At 56.6% G+C, this 18,019-nt stretch overlaps 1 protein-coding gene across 3 annotated transcripts in view; it reads right to left on the reverse strand.

The window, feature by feature from the left end:
• The window catches only part of TMPRSS6 (transmembrane serine protease 6), a 35,343-nt gene extending 28,192 nt beyond the window's left edge, over positions 1-7,151 (reverse strand). Inside the window, exons 1-2 of one of the 3 annotated variants that reach the window (XM_069490522.1) lie at positions 6,435-7,151; positions 3,711-3,907 (exon numbers count right to left, since the gene is read on the reverse strand). In XM_069490522.1, coding sequence (XP_069346623.1) covers positions 3,711-3,906 — 196 coding nt within the window. In that variant the 5' untranslated portion in view covers position 3,907; positions 6,435-7,151. The other 2 variants (XM_069490523.1, XM_069490524.1) reach the window with 2 other exon arrangements.
• Positions 7,152-18,019: the final 10,868 nt, after the last annotated feature.

Here is an 18,019-nt window from a genome sequence, read left to right on the forward strand (position 1 = left end):
CGAAAGGTTTATAATCAGGGATGATGTCATCGGATTCCTGTTTTCCCAAGACCATTTTGGCTGATGTGAAGAGAGTGGATTCATAGCCCTGGGTTATACCCTAGTCATTTGTTTATTCTTTTGCTCAACAAATATTAATATTTACTGAGAACCTACTGTGGGTAGGGACAGTCTAAAGCACTTGGGAATGTATCGGTGTGACAACGAACAGAACAACAAAGGGAAAAACCCTCCCCTTGATAGGTTCTAGTCCAGCAAGGAAGACAGACAGTAAACGGCTCACATGGTCTGCGACACCTTAGAGGTGGCGAGTGCTGAGCAAACCAGGGGCTGGGGTAAGGTGCAATGTAGTGGCCAGGTAGGAAGGTGATGTGTGTCCCCGGAGAGTGTTCCAGGCAGAGGAACCCGCAAGTGCAAAGGCCTGGAGGCAGCAGTTTGCTGCTGTGGTTGAAGAGCCGCGGAGTGAGTGAGGGGAGAGTAGGAGGAGGCGAGAAGGGGAAGGGCATGACCGTGCAGGGCTTGCCAGCCCGGGAGGACTTGGGCTGGGATGGGAGCCTCGGGAGGTTTTAGCAGAGAAGTTAGGTGGTTAGATTTGCTGTATGCAATGGTCGCTCTGCTGTTACATGGAGCAAGGCTCCAAGGAGGCGAGGGCAGTGGCAGGGAGGGCATGGGGGAGGCGCCTGCAGTCATGCCGGCGGCACTCGTGCAGGTGAGGCAGGGGTGACAGAGCCTGGCCGGGGCTGCGGCAGTGAGAGGGTGAGAAGTGGTTGGTGTCAGGAAAGATTCTGGAAAATTTGGGCTGGAGTGGAAAAGAAAGGGAGAAACAGCCAGAAGGAAGAAACGGCCACCAACGGGGATGTGGGCGAAATGACAGAGTGCCGCTCTGCACACGTGGGTCTGCAGTGCCCTTTAGACACGTGGCAGGCGGGGCAGGGACAGCCATCGAGCCAGGCTCAAGGGCGAGGCCCAGGCCGGAAATGCAAATTTGGGAGTCGGGGTGTAGAGGGCATTTAAAGCTAAGGGTACCCATGAGACCCCGAAAGGCGTGGGTGGAGAGAGAAGGACGAGGGCCCTCCACCTGCAAGGGACTCGGAGACAACACAACCTGCCGAGGGGAGAGACCAGGTGGTCTGAAGCCAAGGGAGAAAACGGTTTCAAGGAGGAGGGGTGACCCCCAAGTGCAACGAAGCCTGAGGACTGGGCACTGGGCTTAGCAGCCTGGCTATTGGCCACCTTGGCAGTGACTGTTGGAGTTGGGGGGAGGGGGGTCGGAAAGGGCACAGAGAGCCTGGGGTGTGGCTTGGAGGCAGCAGCACACACAGACAGCCCCTTGGAGGAGTTTGCTGTAAAGGGAGTAGAGAAATGCGGTGGCTCACGCCTGCAATCCTAGCACTCTGGGAGGCCGAGGCAGGAGGATCGCTTGAGATCAGGGGTTCGAGACCAGCCTGAGCAAGAGCGAGACCCCCGTCTCTTCTAAAAAATAGAAAGAAATTAACTAGACAACTAAAAATATATAGAAAAAATTAGCCGGGCATGGTGGTGCATGCCTGTAGTCCCAGCTACTTGGGAGGCTGAGGCAGGAGGATTGCTTGAGCCCAGGAGTTTGAGGTTGCTGTGAGCTAGGCTGATGCCACGGCACTCTAGCCTGGGCAACAGAGTGAGACTCTGTCTCAAAGGAAAAAAAAAAAAAAAGGGAGTAGAGAAATGGAGGCGGCACCCAAAGGGACACTGACAGGTGACACTGCTAGAGGAGAGTGGGGGTCTTGTTGGTGCCAGGCCCTTGCACGGGCAGAGGGGTGGGAGTGCGGGGCGGCCAGCATCCATGGGGCTGCTCTCTGAGCAGCTCTGTTCTCTCAGTCTGCAGGAGGCAAGGGCAGGGGTGCCGGGGGCTTGAGAAGAAAGCATTAGCTGCTGCCCGGGACAGCAGGAGCAGGAAAGGACCCAGGAAGTACCCACTAGGGTATTTGGGTCAGGCCGCCACCCCTCACCCGGAGCCTGTCCTGCTCCAGTGCAATCAGCCCTGAGCCCGCCTCCTTCCAGACCGTGCAGGGCGTGTCTCTGATCCACCTCCTCGCCCAGCGCCCAGGACCAGGAGCACAGCCGGGCCCAGGCGGGAGGAGTCGTTCAAACAGCTCCCAAAGTGCCTCCTCTGCCCTCAATCCCTGGACAGGAGGCAGGGAGCGGAGGAGGGAGTCGGCTTCCCCCAGCTGAGGCTTGGGAGCACTCCCTGCCTGGGCCCTGAGCCCCAGAGAGCACCCCTGCTGGGGGATGATTTACCCCAGGAGCATAATCAGGAGGAATTCAGCTTCTCTGCAAAGAGAGACAACTGGCAGGTGAGCTCCTTGCTGGCCCTCCAACCCAGTGCCCCATGGTTTACCCTGAAGACTAATTATCCCGCTAACCAAGGGGGCTCCGCCCTGCGCTATTTGGGGCACTGGCTTTCTGCCAGTGGTGAAATGCACACAGTGTCTACGCCCTGCCCACCTTGCTCGGCTCTGAGTAGAATCACTATGGGTCATTGCAAGCGGGTCCTCGTCAGACCTGGGGTTCCCAACAGTCACCCCCAGAGGCTGGTTCCAGAGATCCCACCCTGACCCCCTTAGAAGCAAAGGCACTAGGTGGATTTATCTCCGTTGCTCTGAGGTTGGTCTCTGGGTTCCTTTCAACAGGCCTGAAATTCCACCGGGAGATTTAGCCGTAAGGTGACTATCTAACTTTTGCAAAACATTTAACGGGGAGTCTCTGGTCACTTGGGCGAGTGGAGCTGTCCTTGCTGTGGCTTCCCAGCTGCTCAGCCTCCTCTACGGCAGCACGTGCCGTGCATTAGTATAATTGCAGCGTCCGACTCCGCAGCTAAGTCTTGGGGCAGGGCTGTCCCCAGAACCTGACACACCCAGGTGCTCAGCACTGAATGAATGAAGGAGACTTCTACCGTGTACAAGGCGCCTTTGCACGGGCACAGTCTACTTTGTTTCTCCATTACTTCCCGCTGCCAAGCGCTGAAGGAATGACATACAGTCTCCATCGGTTTCAGAGAAAGACAGTGGATGCCCAAGAGCATTTCATCCGATGGATGAATGAAGGAAGGCTGGAGGAACGGGCCGGAGCATGGGCCAGTTGCTCCTGGGGCGCCAGGGCGCTGACTGAGGGCTGTGATATCAGGGAGGGAGGGCCAGGATCAGGAACATGGGAGAGGCACCCAAGGCTGGTGGCTCTCTAGCTCCCGGCTCCGTCCCCCATTTGTGCTGGGCCCTGGAGCCCCAGAGGTGATGGAGCTGGGGTCCCCACCCCAGAGGAGCATTAGGCTGGGCTCACGTGAGCAGAGGCACTAATTGGCACCAGGCCCCACTGGTGCCTCCGGGCCTCCTGCAGCAGAGCCGGCTGGCTCCGAGCATCAGGGCGAGCCAGGAGGGCTGAGGGAGGGGAGGGCCTTGGGCTTGTGGGCTCAGAACTGGTGCTGCAGAGCCCTCCTGCCCCTGCGCGGGGAGCTGTGGGGCACTTGGCCCACGCAGGGAGCAGACCTGAGCCACAGGACCTGGAACAGAGGTCCGCCAACATGCTCAACTCGAGGGACATGGAGGGGAACCCCGGGAGAGGAAGTGCCCTGTCACGTATCGAGTTGCTAAGCATTGCTGAGCCTAGAGTCCAGGTCTGTTCTGCTGTGCCCGCCACGGCCTCCCCAGGTCCACCCCAGGTGCCCACACCATTACCTAGGAAGTACCAGAGCAGCACCCCCGCTGCCGCCAGCGCCACCAGGGCCAGCCACAGGGGTGCCAGGCGGAGGTAGTCCCGGGCTCTTCTCTTGGCGTCCTCAGAGGCCTTGAACCTGCCCTCCGGCTCGGCTTCCTCGCCATCACCTCCATCGCCCTGCCCACCAGCCACCTGGGGGGCCTTGGCCAGGGGCATCCTGGCGGGGAAACAGACCAGAGTTGGAAACAGCCTGGCATTTGCAAGGGAGCCTTTGCTGAGCACTGATGGTGCACGGAAGCAAGACAGCGCCCCTGCCTTTCGGAGTGGCAGGGTAACGACCCCAGGTGGGAGTGACGGGGGGTGCTGAGCCAGCTCACAGAGGAGGAAAGGGAGTCTTAGCGTGGCTTGCATGGAGCTGGACCCAAGAACCTCACCTTTGCACCCCACTGTCCTCCCCACGGTCAGAGGACAGACAGGTTTCAGTGCTGGAACCCCACAGATAGAGCAGGAGAACATGGGTACAAACTCATGTAGCACTTCCTGCCCTGCTGACCAGGGCAGCCAAGGCACTTAGCACTTAGCACTTAGCACAGCGCGGGGCCGGGGCCCTGGCCTCCTTCGTGAAGTGCCATCTCCCCTTTCCCTACCCTCTCAAAGTCTCCCAGGGCCAAGGAAGGGGACAAACTCTAATACTCATTTAGTGCCTTCATGAAACATTTCACATTTAACCCTCAGGTCACCTGGGGATGTGGGACCGTTGTCCTGTGTGTTTTCTTTCTCAGGCCCACTCTGCAAGGGCACTTGACATTTGGTATCTCATTTACAGCTCAAAACACTTCTCAAGGTGCTGCACCCATTGAACGGATCAGGAAACTGAGACTCAGCGTGTTCTAGCAACGACTCAGAGAGGGTTTTTCTGGCCTCATTGTCCCAATGCCTTTGGACTATCTGGCATTCACTACCAGCCACATTTTACAGATTAAAAAAACCGAAGCCCAGAGAGGCTAAGCCACTTGCTCAAGGTCACACTGCAGGTAAGTGGGGGTGGAGTCCAGGTGTCTGACTCCCTGCTCTTTCCACTATTTTGGGATGCCTCTTGCAAATGAGCTGTGAATTAACAAACTGTGATTAAAGAACAACTGAATGTCACCCTTCTCATGCCCTGGATCTGAGGCTCTATCTTCAGACCCATCCAAACAAACATCTGAAGGTGTTTGGTGTCTCAATCAGGTTTCCCCACAGCTCAGAGAAGGCTGCACCCGCCCACCAGCACGGCAGGGAGCCAGGACCCCTGGGAGGTTCGTCTCTTCTTACAACACCCGTAAATGCCACATGGCACTTCCTTTGGGCGCATCTTGGGTTTTTACATGGTGAGTTTCCTGAAAATGTAGCTCCTTAGTGATGCTCAAAGCCCTCCCAGATGCATGTGAGGGGCCCGGCCCTCCTCCCTCCTCCCTGCTCCCTGCACGGCTGTCCCCCGACCCTCATGATAGTCCTACATGTGGGAGGGGCCCTACTGGGTTTCACGGGGCCAGGGAATGGTAAACGTCAATGGCAATGGGGGGGACAGCCTCACCCACTTCCCCAAACGTCCACAGCATCCCTGGCGAGAAACAGACGAGAGACAGATGAGGAACAGGACGCTGAGTCTCTCACAGGCCATGCAGTGGTGCGAGTCCCCAGTGCAGGCTGCCTCTTTGTCCTGGCTGGCCACCTGTGTCCGAGGTGGCTGTCCCCCACCACCTGGGCAGGGTGGCTGAACTGCAGAGAGCCCAAGTGGTGGGCGGCTCCTCACGTCTCTCAGCCCCGGGCTCTTCTCTCCACCCAAAGAGGCCACGCCCCTGTCTAACTCTTGAGTCTGGGTCACCAAGGAGCGATTTGTGGATGACTCATAGAGCCACGGGGACTCAGGGGCACCGAGGCCACAACAGTTGACATTGATTTTGACTGTTTCCAGGGCTTCATATGCACTCTGTCAGGTAAGCCTCGCACAGACCCCGTGGGGGGCGGTGTTCTCTGATAGTCCTGATTCCGATCTAGGACCCCGGGGGCACCTTTCAGAACAGCCATTAGGGCCCAGACGGAAGCCCTGGTGGGAGCTGCTGTAACTGGGTGTCCCTGAGTGAGTGGGGGACTGGGTGGGAGTCCCTTCCTCACGTATAAACACACTCCCAGACTCGCACACAGACACACACAGACGGAGACACACCGCGGGCTATACACACACCTATTCGTGACACATAGACTCACAGATGCACGCCCTCACTGCACGCATGCGCGCACGCTGACTCGGGGCCTGCGAGCCCAGGGCCCGTGCTGAGGTCAGTACACGGGGGCGGTGTGGGGCTCTGGGCCTGTCTCCACAGCAGGAGGCCGGCGGGGGGACCTGGACGTGGAAGAGGCAACATGTCCAGTCCTGCGGGCAGCAGGTGGGGTGCACAGCTGGCTAAACCAGGCCTCTCCCCTGCCCCTGTCCCTGCCGACCTAAATCCCAGGCCACCCAGCATCCGGCACTGCCCCTGTCCACACACCTGGCCTCGCTCCGCCCCCTCCTTCCCAACCCGGCTCCGTGGACCCCTCACCTTCTGCTCACTGGTCACTCTCTGGCCGAGGAGGCCCTGCAGACCTGGCCTCAGAGCAGGACAAGTGGCTCAGGCCTCAGGGGCCAGGCCCAGCTCTCAGAGTGGACACAGTCACCAGATCATCCCTAGGTCCTGGTCCCCTGTCCTGGAGGCCCCGCTTACCTTTGGGAGTGGCAGGTAGGTGCCGGGCCTGCACGTAGGCCTCAGGAGCCTCTGTTTGTCCAGGCCAAGGTCTCCCAACCCCCACCTGGCCAGCCTGGGCTGGATCAATGGCCTGGAGCCATGGCCAGGGTGCCTGTCCCTTGTCCCCTGTGGCCTGTGGCCCCAGGCTCCATGGGCCTCCTGCTGGGTCTGGGACGGCACTGTGACTGAGCACAGGTAAACAGGCAGGAGGCAGGAGGCAGCCAGTGCCCGCCCCGTGGCACCCCGGAGGCTGGTGGGCAGGTGCGGGAGACCTGAGCTCTCCCCCGGGGCCCGTTGCCTGGTGACATTCCTGCCTGGTTACAGCCCCTGGTCCCCGAGAGCATGAGGCGGGGGCGGCCGGGGACCGGGGGCTGTGCAGAGGCCTGTGCAGGTGAGGGCAGGGGCTCACAGCATCTGCTTACCTGGACAGAGGAGACCAGAGGAGCCACGGGCCCAAGAGAGAAAAGAGGCCAGGCCCACGAACTCCGGGGACAGGAGAGGGGAAAGTGGAGGTGGGGGTGGGGTTGAGGCCATTTTCTGTTTAGCTGGGAATTAGTTGAATTCCTACCCTATTCTATAGTGCTGTGCTGTCCATGGCAGCAGCCCCTGGCCACCTATGGCTCTCGGGCACTCGGGATGTGGCCAGTCTGAACTGAGCCAGGCTGCACAGGTGAGAGGCACACCAGGTTTCCAAGTCCAAGTGCAAACGAGGCATATAAATTATCTTGACAATTTTTATATTGAATGCACATCAAAATGATAACCTTTTGGCTTCTTGGGTTAAATAAAATTTATCATTAAAATTCATTTCACCTGCTTCTTTTTGCATTATTAAAGGTGACCACTAGAAAAGTTAGATTACGAGTGTGGCTCACGCTATTGTTGCATGGAACAGGGCTGGAGTGGAGGCGGCTTCCTCCAGAGTGTGCGCCGGGGCATGATGGGACCTGGGTTTCCTGGGCTGTGTCCGTGCTGACAGGGGCTGTCTCAGTCACGGGCTGACTTCCGGCAAGGGTGCGTCCTGAGCCCGTGCGGTGTGCATGCCTGGGACCCATGTGCATGGGAGAGTGTGGATTACACGTGTGTGGAAGGTGTGTGTGCGGGAGTGTGGAGTGGAGGGTGTCTGGGTGGTGTGTGTGAGTGTGAGGTGTGTGCATGTGTGTGAGTGTGTGTGTACATGCTCACAGCGTGGAGGGCACGTGTGGGGGGGCGTGAGGTGCCCGTGGGTGGGACAGGCTGGGGGTGTGGGCCCCGCACGCCCCATCTGCGGTGCCCGCTGGGTTTTCATCCCGGCCCGGCCCTTTTTTAGCCACAGGAACGTGGGCAGCTCTCTGACCTCTGAGCTGTGTTTCCTCATCTGCCAAATGCAGAAAATCAGCCCCTCCTTGGCGCAAGGCACCCTGCAGGATGTCCTCCTGGTCACACGGTGACACCCCGTGTATATTGAAGCCAGGTCAGTGTGTGCATGGAAGGCCAGGACGACAGGCTGCGTGTGCGCGGTCCCTACCTGCACGGCCCCTCACGTGTGTCTCGTGCACACACTCACCCCTGCCCTGACATGTGCTCTCCGGGCCTGCCGCAGGACGAGTGCATGGGGGCACACGTGTGTCCTGAGGTGTGAAGACCTGTGCCCACGGCGTCTGGGCACGAGCTCGGCAGAGCAGCGTCTCCAGCAGGGCGGGGTCTGGGTGGGGCACAGGGCACACTGGGGGGCTGGTTAGGATTCTGGGTGGGGGACACCTTCCTCCCCTTCTCCTGTTCTTCAGCCCTGCCCATGGGCCTGACCCTGACCTGTGACCTCGCCCCATTGTCCCTCGCCCCAGCCCCCAGCAATTCTCCCTCCCTCCTCCTCCGAGCTCCCCTCTTCCCAGGCCCTGGCTCCCACCTTGCAAACTTTCCAAGGGAAGGTGGTTGGAACGGGAGTGGGGACAATGTGCGGGGCTTGGGCAAAAACACTCGAGCCTGCCCTGTATACCACCCCGTCCTTTGGAAGGTCAGGAGGCCCCACCGGCGCAGGCTGGTAGCTGGACAGTCTGAAAAGTGGATCTTGCACAATCAGCGTCCTCTGTACCTAGTGGCTACGCGGCCATCGATCAGCCATGGCCTGGGGGAGGGGCTGGCACCAGGAAGGGCAGTGGCAAAATGCTGGGGCGGCATTTGAAAGCGTGTGCGAGGGTCCCAGGGAGCCGTGGCCGGGGGCAGCCTCCCCTGAGTCAGGGCTTCCCTCTGCCAGCAAGGGTAAGTGTGTGAGCTGCATTCTCTGTCCCTGCAGCAGAGGGACCTGTTCCCAAACAGGCTTTGCTGCTTCTGGGAATCTGCATGTCACACCAACACTGGGCCTCAGCCTCCTCGGTCCCCAGGACAGAGAAGCCACCTGGAGGCCTGGCTGAGGTGAGGCTTGGAGGCCGGGGCGGTGGGGGGGCAGGGGGGCACAGCAGGCCTGACCCAGCAGGACAGGGAAGAGACAGGCCTGGGTGTGCCGGCCACAGTCAGGTGACAGAGACCCAGCTGGGGGCCGAGAGTCAGAGGACCTGGCTGAAATCCCCGTCCCCCCACCTGTTGGTGACCCAGCAAGATGTCCCCAGGCTGTCATCTCATGGCCTGTGGGACGAGAGTGACAAAGCTGAGCTGCTGGCAGGAGAAAGACGCAGGGTGGGCCCCTCACCAGACAGGACTGGCATCCTTATAGAAAAGGGGAATTTGGGGACAGAAGCGCATGCGTCCCGGGAGAATGTCACGTGGACATGAAGGCAGACAGCAGGCGATACTTTCACGAGCCAAGGAACCCCAAAGATTGCCAGCAAACTCCCAGACGCTGAGAGAGAGACACAGGACAGACTCTTCCGCACACCCTTGGAAGGAGCCAACCCTGCCGACACCTTCATCCCAGACTTCCGGCCTCCAGGACTGGGAGACAGTAAATTGCAGCTGTTTAAGCCGCCCGGTTGGTGGCACTTTGTTACGGCAGCCTGGCCAACAGACACAGGCTCATTGAACTGGCGCTGGGTTAATGCTGTGCAAAGCCTGTCTGTGGGTTCGACTTCCTCCCAGGGCCCTGCACACAGCAGGTGCTCACTCATTGTCCACTGAAGAGGCTGAAGACCCAGATATCTGCATTATTTAAATCAGAGGCCTTCAGGCACATGATGGCGTGGAACAAGGTAGAAACTCAGGCACAGTGGGGCTGGGGGCAACCTTCTCCCAGCTCAAGGACAGCCCTGCTGCACAAAGAACTCCAGCAACCCCGCCTGCAGGCACAACGCCCCCACCGCGTCACGGCGCTTATTCTCTGAAATTATCCAGTTTAGTGGTTCACGCGTTTCCCTCCCTGCTCTCCCCACCCCGTTTAGACTGTGAGCCCCATGAAGTCAGTGGCCTTGTCTGCCTTGCCCCTTGCTGGATCCCAGCCTAGAACAGTGCCTGGCACACGGGAGGGATAAATATTTGTTGAGTGAACAAATAAGAGTTACTACCAATTCCTTTCATGGTAACCCAGTAAGGATTTTTAGAGCGGGGCCCTTCGCAAACACAGTCGACCACATAGATGCCTCAAGTCCAAGCTTCAGGGTGGGAATATGTGTCTCCACTTAGCAGAAGAGGAGACTGAGGTTCTGAGAGGAGGCGTTGACCTGCTCCAGGTCCTGTAGCCTATTGCAGGCAGAACAGAGCCTCCAGCCTGTTCTCTCTGATGGGGACTGTCGCAGGTTCCAAATGATCACAAACTGGGTGGCTAAAAACAAGAATTTGTTCTTTCACAGCTCTGGGGGCCAGACGTCTGAAATGAGAGTGTTGGCAGGTCCACTCTCTCCCCGAAGGCTCTGGGAGAGAATCCTTCCCTGCCTCTCCCCAGCATCTGGTGGTCCTGGCAGTCCCGGCATCCCTTGGCTTGGAGATGCACCACTCTGGTCCCCGCCTCCGCTGTCACCTGGCCTTCCTCCTGCTCCTGCCTCATTGCCACACACACGTGCTTACTGCAACTTCACTCACAATTGTCAAAAGTTGGAAACAACGCAAATGTCCATCAACTGGTGAATGGATAAGGAGATTGTGGTGCACACATCAATAGTAACTATTCAACAATCAAAAGCAATGAACGACTAATACATAAAGGTGCAGAGAATCTCCAAAGAATTACACTGAGAGACAGACTCAAAAAGCTACATATGATTCCATTTATATGACATTTTAGAAAAGGCAAAACCATAGGAACAGAAATCAGATCGCTGATGGCAAGTGACTGGGGATGGGAGGAGGGGACTGACTGCAAAGGCGCTCAGGGAACTTTCTGTGGTGACGGACGTATTCTATATCCTGACTGCGGTAGTGGTTACATGAGTGTATTGTTTGTCAAAATCCATAGAAATGTAGCCTTAAAAGGATAAAATTTCACTCATGTAAATTATACCTGAACAAATAAAAAATATAGGCCGGGCGCGGTGGCTCACGCCTGTAATCCTAGCACTCTGGGAGGCCGAGGTGGGCGGATCGTTTGAGCTCAGGAGTTCGAGCCCAGCCTGAGCAAGAGTGAGACCCCATCTCTACTAAAAATAGAAAGAAATTATATGGACAGCTAAAAATATATATAGAAAAAATTAGCCGGGCATGGTGGCACATGCCTGTAGTCCCAGCTACTCGGGAGGCTGAGACAGGAGGATCGCTTGAGCTCAGGAGTTTGAGGTTGCTGTGAGCTAGGCTAACGCCACGGCACTCACTCTAGCCGGGGCAACACAGTGAGACTCTGTCTCAAAAAAAAAAAAAAAAAAAAAAAAACAAATAAAAAATATATAATCCCCCTTAAAAAATAATAATAGCCCTTTTCCCCTTCCACCACAGAGGAGTTAGCACAGCAGCTAAGGATCAGGCAGGTGGGGAGTCGAAGAATCATAAGGGGCAGGGTGCGGTGGCTCACACCTGTAATCCCAGCGCTTTGGGGAGCCGAGGATGGGGGTCACTGGAGGTCAGGAGTTTGAGACCAGCCTGGGCAACATAGGGAGACCTCATCTCTACAGAAAATTTTAAAAATTAGCCGGGTGTGGTGGCACGTGCCTGTAGTCCGAGGGCGTGGTGGCACGTGCCTGTAGTCCGAGGGCGTGGTGGCACGTGCCTGTAGTCCAAGGGCGTGGAGGCACGTGACTGTAGTCCAAGGGCGTGGTGGCACGTGTCTGTAGTCCAAGCTACTCGGGAGGCTCCTCCCCTAGAGCCTGCGGAGAGAGCATGGCGCCGCTGGCACCCTGAGTTTGGCCTCCCAGCCTCCGGAACTGGGAAAGGATAAACGTCTGTTGTGCCGTCCTTGCAGACACCTGTCTAGACAGTGTCTGGCTGGGGCTCACGGAGCCCACCCCCTCACCTCCTCACCGCAGCCCCTGGGCCTCCCCAGGGGGTTTCAGAGAGAGCTGCAGCTTAGCAAAGAGCCTTCTCCAGGGTGGGCTGGACTCTCCCCACGCAAGATGAAGAGGTGAACGTGACATTATTTGCAAATAGGGTCCTTGCAGATGTAAACAAGTTAATATGAGGTCATACTGGATTAGGGTGGACCTTGCATTCCATGTGACTGGTGTCTTTAAAAAAGGAAGGAAATTGGACACGGAGACACAGACACATGCGGACTTCAATGTGCTGTTTGGAGGACACAGTTCAGCCCCGGACAGGTGGGGCGAGGGGCAGGTGCAGGCTGGCTATTGACAATGCGAGGACCAGTGTTCCACAGGTTCCATGTGGCCTGGAGTCCTTGAGTCACTGCTGAAGCGTATTCTCTCTGCACCTGAGCCACTGCCTCGAAAACACGAGTGTCACCTGCTCCCTGCTCGCTCCCGCAGGCCTCTGGAGCCGGAGTCACCCTGCTGCTGGATGGAAGGGAAACTCACAGAGTTGCTTACTGGGCACAGTTTCCCACCCAGGCAGGGTCCCCGGAGGCCACTGTGTCCCCTCTGTCCAATGCACAGTGTAGGTACTGCAACTCGCTTGCTCATCCATTAAACTGGTGTTGAGCCTCAACACGGCCACAAAAAAGAACAAGCACAACAACAAGAAAAAGAACACGAAAAAGACTGAAAAGGAAAAATAATGAGGTTCAGTTGCTCCTCTGGAAGGAAGCAGCAGAGCCCGGGGAGAGGAGCGGGCAGAGGGCAGGCCCCTGGCCGTGGCGCTGCCTCCCCTCTGTCTCCCACCCCCACCGCAGGACAGGCCCTCAGCGACACTTAGGGATGCCCCTTAGGGGCTTCTAGGAGCAAGAGTGCGTCAGGGTGGCCTGTGACTGACTCATGTGTGAGACTTCTCAGGAGTCACCACCTCGGTGGCCCGTCTTCCTCCACCTGAACAGGGGCTCATGGTCCCTAAGTGTCATCTGACTTATAATACAGCTAACCGGGCCCAAGATGGGCCTCATCCCAGTGAGAAAAATGGTCATTTCTCCCCATTTGACAGGTGAGAAACTAGAGGCTCAGAGAGGGTGTGACCAGAGAGGGCTGTGACCACACAGCCAGGACGTGCTGGGAGCCAGGGTCCAAACCCAGGACGCTCTGACTTCAGAGCCAGTGGCCCGTTCCCAGTGCCACCCTTCCCATCTCTGTGTCCCTCCCTCCTTCCCACTCCACCCCTTCTGTCCCAGCCCAGGGGCCCGGCCTCTGGCCTCTGTCTGAAGGTTCCACTGGGACGCACCCACCAGGCCCCCAGCCGCCCCCTCACTGCTTCCGCAGACGGGCGGTCGGGGACGCGGACGCTGAGCACGGGCTGGGGTTTGAGAGGTGCTGCCTCGAGCCATGTCGGGGTCACAGAATGGAAACTCTGCATGCGTCACCCAGTCTGACCTTCTCCTCCACCGCGGTGTCCCAGCAAGAGGGCTCCTGGAACAGACACGGCAGACAGAGCCCCAGAGAGGGGGTGGAGACTACCCAAGGTCACACAGCAACGGAGTTGGGACTGGAACCCACGTAAGTGACCTGGTTCCCAGTCCCGTGCCCTTCTCAGTATTCTATCCAAAAATAAATCCTAAAAAATAAAATACAAGAGCAACGTCATTACTCTACACATAGACCTTAGGCAGAGAGTTAATAAAAATTTCCAAAGGACACAAAATTCCAATTTTTAACTTTTTTTTTTTCTTGCCTCCAAATGTTGCAGACACATCCCCTCCTGCGGACAGTCCAGTTTTCAGATCCGGCTCTTGCCCTCGAAGGGAGCCCTGTCCAAGATCACGGGCACCCAAGGTTCTCCTGGGAGGCTGTGCTTTCATGGGAAGCCCCAGCACTCACTCAGGTCTCCCCGAACGCCTCTCTTCTCCCCGGTAAGCTGTGTCACCAGGCCGCTGTTGACTTGGTGAGCAGAGAGGGCTCCCGATGCCAGTGGTCTCTGTCCCTTCTTCTGTCCACGTTGGTTTCTCAGAACCTGTAACTGCGTCCCTCTGTTCCTTCCTTTCTTCTCTCCTTCCTCCCCTGCACCCAGTTACCACCCGACACGTGCATTCAATGAGCAGCCTGTGGCAGGTGCTGGGATCTGGCGACGGATGGTGGGTCATGAGGCTCATGGCCTGCAGAGGGTCACAGCCGGCCTCAGAGAGCAGGGGGCTGGGGGACAGAGCACCCAGCCCAGCCAGGCTCAGGAAGAAGTGACCTTTACAACAAATCGTGTTGGATGGCTTTCCTTTCTTCTCCCTTCTAGTGTGCAGACACATTTTTCTTGGCCTGCTTGTCTTCAATTTTTAAAATTAGCGGCCAATATTTAAAAATAAGGATGCTTTGCATAAGAAGTGGAATTTCCTGCCTCTCCTAAAAATGTAGAAGATCTGGTCTGCCTCCCAACATGGCAACAATCAGTGCCGGCTGCCCTGGAGCAATTTCAGTTTGACACAGACCCCACCACTCCCTATTGTATCACACTGTGTGGGTTACAAACTGTTACTAGAGTCAGAAGCCTGGGTTCAGGTCCTGGCTCCACCGCTTGTTAGCCACATGACCTTGAGCTATAGGTTATCTGATCTTATGGTGCCTCTGTTTCCTCATAGAGAAAATGAGACAATAACCCTAAGTGTTGTTGTGGGAATTAAAAGACATAACCTATGGGAGGAACTTAGAACCGTGCCTGCACCTGCTAAGTGCTTACTACACATTGCTGTAATCATTGTCATTACTGTTGCTATTAATACTACCTACCCAGCCTCCACCCCCGTCAGCATCTGGGTTTGGGATCCCAGCAGTAAAGCTTTCATTGTTAGTTTACATTTGCATAAATCACAAGCAATAGAACTCTCTTGCCGACATATTCTGGTCCTGGCTGATTGCTCGGACCAGCGCCCTGGCAGGTGCCCTCCTACACAAACTGTTCCAAGAATCATTGCACTGTTGGCCTGGGACCCCCACCCAAACACTGGGGTTCCCCAACCCCAGCTCCCTCAAATCGAAATGTCCAACTTGAAGAGTCCAGCGCACATAGTAGGATTTCAACAAACACGTTATAACGAATGAGTAATGGGTTGCCTACCAAACATGTCACATTGGGTTCTTCCAGGCAGTACCTTGCCCAGGGAATTTCAAGTTGAGATGGGAGTTGGGGAAAGACTCTCGTGACAAATTTGCTGTGTCTTTTTAAAGAGTGAGCAGAGTCCCCTCCCCATCCTCCCAGAGGCCACAGAACAGACTAGTTCAGCCAAAAGGGAGCTTGTAAGACAGATCCCCGTTCTTTGTGCCCTTCACCCCATTTTACAGATGAGGAGACTGAGGCTCAAAGGGGCCAAGTGGGACAGGACTGGGAGGGACACAATGCCCTTGGCCCTGGACTAGGCTGGCAGCAGCTAACACAGCTGGATTTGAGAGGGAGGAGGAAGACCTCATAGCTTTCTTTCAGCATTTTTCACGCTTCCTAGAATCTAGTCACTAGGGATTCAGGCCACACCTCAAACCATTACCCTTGAGACCTAGCCGGGTGCTTGGAGGAGCTGGGCCACCAGGAACAGGAGGCTGGACAAGCAAGGCGGTGACAGAGGCCCCAGCCTGCAGTGGCGTCCAGCTCAGCCCTGCCCCAAGCAGCATCGCCAAGGCAGCAGCAGCGTATCGGAGAGGACGGCCAGCACGTCAGGGCTTCCACACCTGCAGCCCCTGGGCTGCCTGTCACAGCCCTGTCCCTGTCTACCTGCCCCCCACCCAGCTCCTCTCTCCTAAGTACTTTGCATGCACTTACTTCCTTCATCCTCCTGACAGTCCTGGCATTCCCTCCTTTTACAGAGCGGGAAACTGAGGCACAGAGAGGCTTAGGTATTTGCCCCAAGTCACAGCTGGTAGGCAACAGAACCAGGACTTAACCCAGGCTGCCCAGGTCCAGAGTGAGGGCTATAACCACTGCCCCACACTGCCCCGGGGACCACAGGGCTGCAGGAGCAGGGAGGAGGAGGTTTTGTCCACTGCCAGAGCATGTAATAGGCTCTCCCAAATGTGTATTGAGTGAATGAATAAATGAATGAACAATTCTACCCTCTTTCAAGAACCAGCCTCAACCATTTCCCAAACTAGCTGAACTCTGGCTGGGCCCCCTCGCTAAAGAGGTTAGAAGGCTTCTTTGGAGTGTTCTCATGCAACATTTCCCGGCAAAGATTTGTGCTAACGGGACCAGGTTGATTTTCTTCCACGCTGCGGAGGGTCGTGACTGCTGGTTTACGTGTCTGCGTCCTCCAGGGTCACTCCCTCCCCCACAAGGCTGGGGACTCTGCAGACAGGGCAGTAGCCTGCCTCCTCCGTGGCCCGGAGGAATGGAAGATGATGCGGCTTCTGCCGGTCCCTCCCTCCCCTCTGCGTCCTGGCTTCCTGGAATCGTCATCTGGGTACCCCCCACCTGCGCCTCTCGCCACTCAGCGCTTCCTGCCTTGCTTTCGCACAGCCCCCCCACCCCAGGCTCTGTGATGGGAGCATCGGTGTGTCATAGCCCTGGTGGTGGAAAATGTCTGAGCAAGTCGGCGAAGGGGATGTCCCCAGGCTGTCACAGGGGCCAGGCCTCAGTGCTGGTGGTGAGCCCAAGTTTAATCAACATCCCCTCCCCCTCTACCAAACTCATTGTGTGGCCTGGGACGTGGCGACAAACTCTCAGGGCCTCCTAACCTCAACTGCAGAACAGGACTCAGAATTGCTGTCATTCCTGTCTTGCTAGGTTGCCATGACAGTGTATGAAATGCTAGTTGTGCGCACACTTTAAAAGCTGTCTACAGTTGTGCCCATGTGAGTGCTAAATATTGCCTGGGTTTAATTCCTTACTCCACTGTGTTGTAGCTGTGTGATTATGGGCAAGTCACTAAACCACTCTGAGCCTTAGTCTCATCTGTAAATGGGCGAAGAATAGTACCTCCCCTGTGGCAGTTTTATAAGGATCAAGTGAGTAAATAACACAATGTTTTTAGAAAACAGTCTGACGCACCTAAGTGCTCAATAAATGCAGCTCTTGAAGAGACCACGAAGGACTGAGAATGTTCCACTGTGGCCCTCACGGGTCCTTGTCCCCACAGTTGTCCCTCCCACCTGCCCGATGATAAAATCCAAATCGCCAAACAGTGACCGCTAATCTTCGAGAATAATTCCTCACTCTTCCAAAAACCATCCTCAACCAACTATATCCAAAACTAGCCGACCTCTGGCTGAGCCTCCTTGCTAAAGGCCCGTGCAATATTGCACTCTCCTTCTCCAAGTTAAAGGCTCCTTCAGAGTCTTCTTGGGCCTGGCGTTTCTGAACAAAGGTTTGTGCTCAAGGGGCTCTGGCCGATTTTCTCCCACAGCTATTATCACCCCCATGTCCCCAGAATCCAGCCCAGGGTCTGGCCCACAAATGGCTATAACAGAGGTAACTCAGGAGGGGGACAGTAGTTGGAAGTAATCAACTCTACTTGGAGCAAATCAGAGGGCCTCCCAGAATTGGAGATGCTTGAGTGGGGTTCTGAGGGATGTGTAGGAGTCTTGGGGGAGATTGTTTGGACAGCAGGACTGTTTCAAACCAAGGGGTTAGCAGGTGCCAAAGTGAATGAGTCAGTTGTGGTCCCTGCAGTCATCCCCACCCCCTACCCCCCAGCCTCCAATTTTTGAGGTGAAATACTAATAGTTCTGTCCTGAAGCCACATTCCGTGTATCACCTGGAAACACAGAATATCAGGGCTAGGAGAGCACTTAGAGATCATCCTATCTGACTGCCCACTTCACAGATGGGACAACTGAGGGCAGAAGGGACCTCCCCAAGGTTTCCCAAGGCATGGACCGTCACATTAGGGACTTCATTCTCCTGAAAACAACAGGGATCACTGGAGGCTGAGGCAGGGGCATGGTGTGGCCAGATGTGACTCAGGGTTGGAAGGATTAGGGGGCCAGGTGGTAGGGACAGGTGGACCCAGAAGGAGAATGAGCAGCGATCCGAGGAGAGGTCACGGTGCTGGGTCAGTGGCGCAGGGGTCACAAAGGTGGGGACAGGGGCAGCCAGTGAAATGCTGGCCCAGTGGGACGCTGGATCGGCCGGGAGGGTGGAGGCAGCGGCAGGAGGGCTCAGGCAGGCAGGAGGAAGGGGGAGGCACAGGCGAGACCCTCTCGGCCTGACCAGCCAGC

Source organism: Eulemur rufifrons, chromosome 16 (assembly GCF_041146395.1).
Source record: "Eulemur rufifrons isolate Redbay chromosome 16, OSU_ERuf_1, whole genome shotgun sequence".
Lineage (NCBI taxonomy): Eukaryota > Metazoa > Chordata > Mammalia > Primates > Lemuridae > Eulemur > Eulemur rufifrons.